At 71.4% G+C, this 753-nt stretch overlaps 1 protein-coding gene across 1 annotated transcript in view; it reads left to right on the top strand.

Annotated features, from left to right (window-relative positions):
* The first annotated feature begins 514 nt into the window (after positions 1–514).
* Positions 515–753, top strand: part of G6PD (glucose-6-phosphate dehydrogenase) — a 16,925-nt gene continuing 16,686 nt past the window's right edge. Inside the window, exon 1 of the mRNA XM_024746202.1 lies at positions 515–671. Within this exon, the coding sequence (XP_024601970.1) occupies positions 590–671 (82 nt within the window). The 5' untranslated portion in view covers positions 515–589. The remainder of the gene's footprint in view (positions 672–753) is intronic.

The following is a 753-nucleotide window of genomic DNA, read 5'->3' as shown; positions in this document are numbered from 1 at the left end:
TCTCTCCGTCGGCTGCATCCAGCCTCGGGGCGTTTGGCCGCCCCGCCCCCGGTGGGGGAGGAGCCACGACGAGGCTATCATCTAATAGGGCCGGTTTGACCTGATCCAGCGACCGGTCCAGCGAGGGGACGGGGCTGCTGAAGGCCCCGCCCACAAACAAGGTCGAGGGGCGTGACCACGCGGCCGGCGGAAGTGGAGCCCTTCGCGAGGGCGCGGGACCTCCCAGGGCACGCGAGAAAGCCGGACTATAGGGGCGGGGTCGGGCCGGGGATGGGCACGCGGGCGAGCAGCAGAGAGCAGCACGCGGACTCTCGAAGCATCGGGGACACGGTGCAGCGGCGGCGGGTAAAGGAGGCAGCTCGTAGCCCGACGGCCAGCGCAGGTGCTCAAAGGGCAGGGTGGGCCAGGGCTGGGCCCTCGCACAGGGTCTGCTTGGGGGGGGGGCCGTGGGGGGGGGCCTGGAATGCGCGCGCACCTGCCCGCCCCTTGGCCCTCCCTGCCCCTCGAGGGAGGGGCCTGCAGAGGCCCCACCCGCGCGTCTCGCCTGAGGCTGGTCAGCTCAGACCAGGTGCCCGCCCCCGCCGGTTAAATGGGCCGGCGGGGAGCAGACCCCGGAAACTGCTGGGAACTCCGGGGCTGCGAGCGCGACGGGCGGCAGCGTCGAAGCACAGGTAACTGAGTGGGCGGTCGCGGCGCTGCGAGGCACTTTGATTTCCCGTACTTGGGAACGGGGCAAAGTCGAGAGGGTCTTAG

Source organism: Neophocaena asiaeorientalis, unplaced genomic scaffold (genome assembly GCF_003031525.2).
Source record: "Neophocaena asiaeorientalis asiaeorientalis breed wild unplaced genomic scaffold, Neophocaena_asiaeorientalis_V1.1 scaffold2579, whole genome shotgun sequence".
Lineage (NCBI taxonomy): Eukaryota > Metazoa > Chordata > Mammalia > Artiodactyla > Phocoenidae > Neophocaena > Neophocaena asiaeorientalis.
The sequence above is the reverse complement of the archived record's forward strand: the minus strand, read 5'-3'. Positions and strand labels throughout refer to the sequence as shown.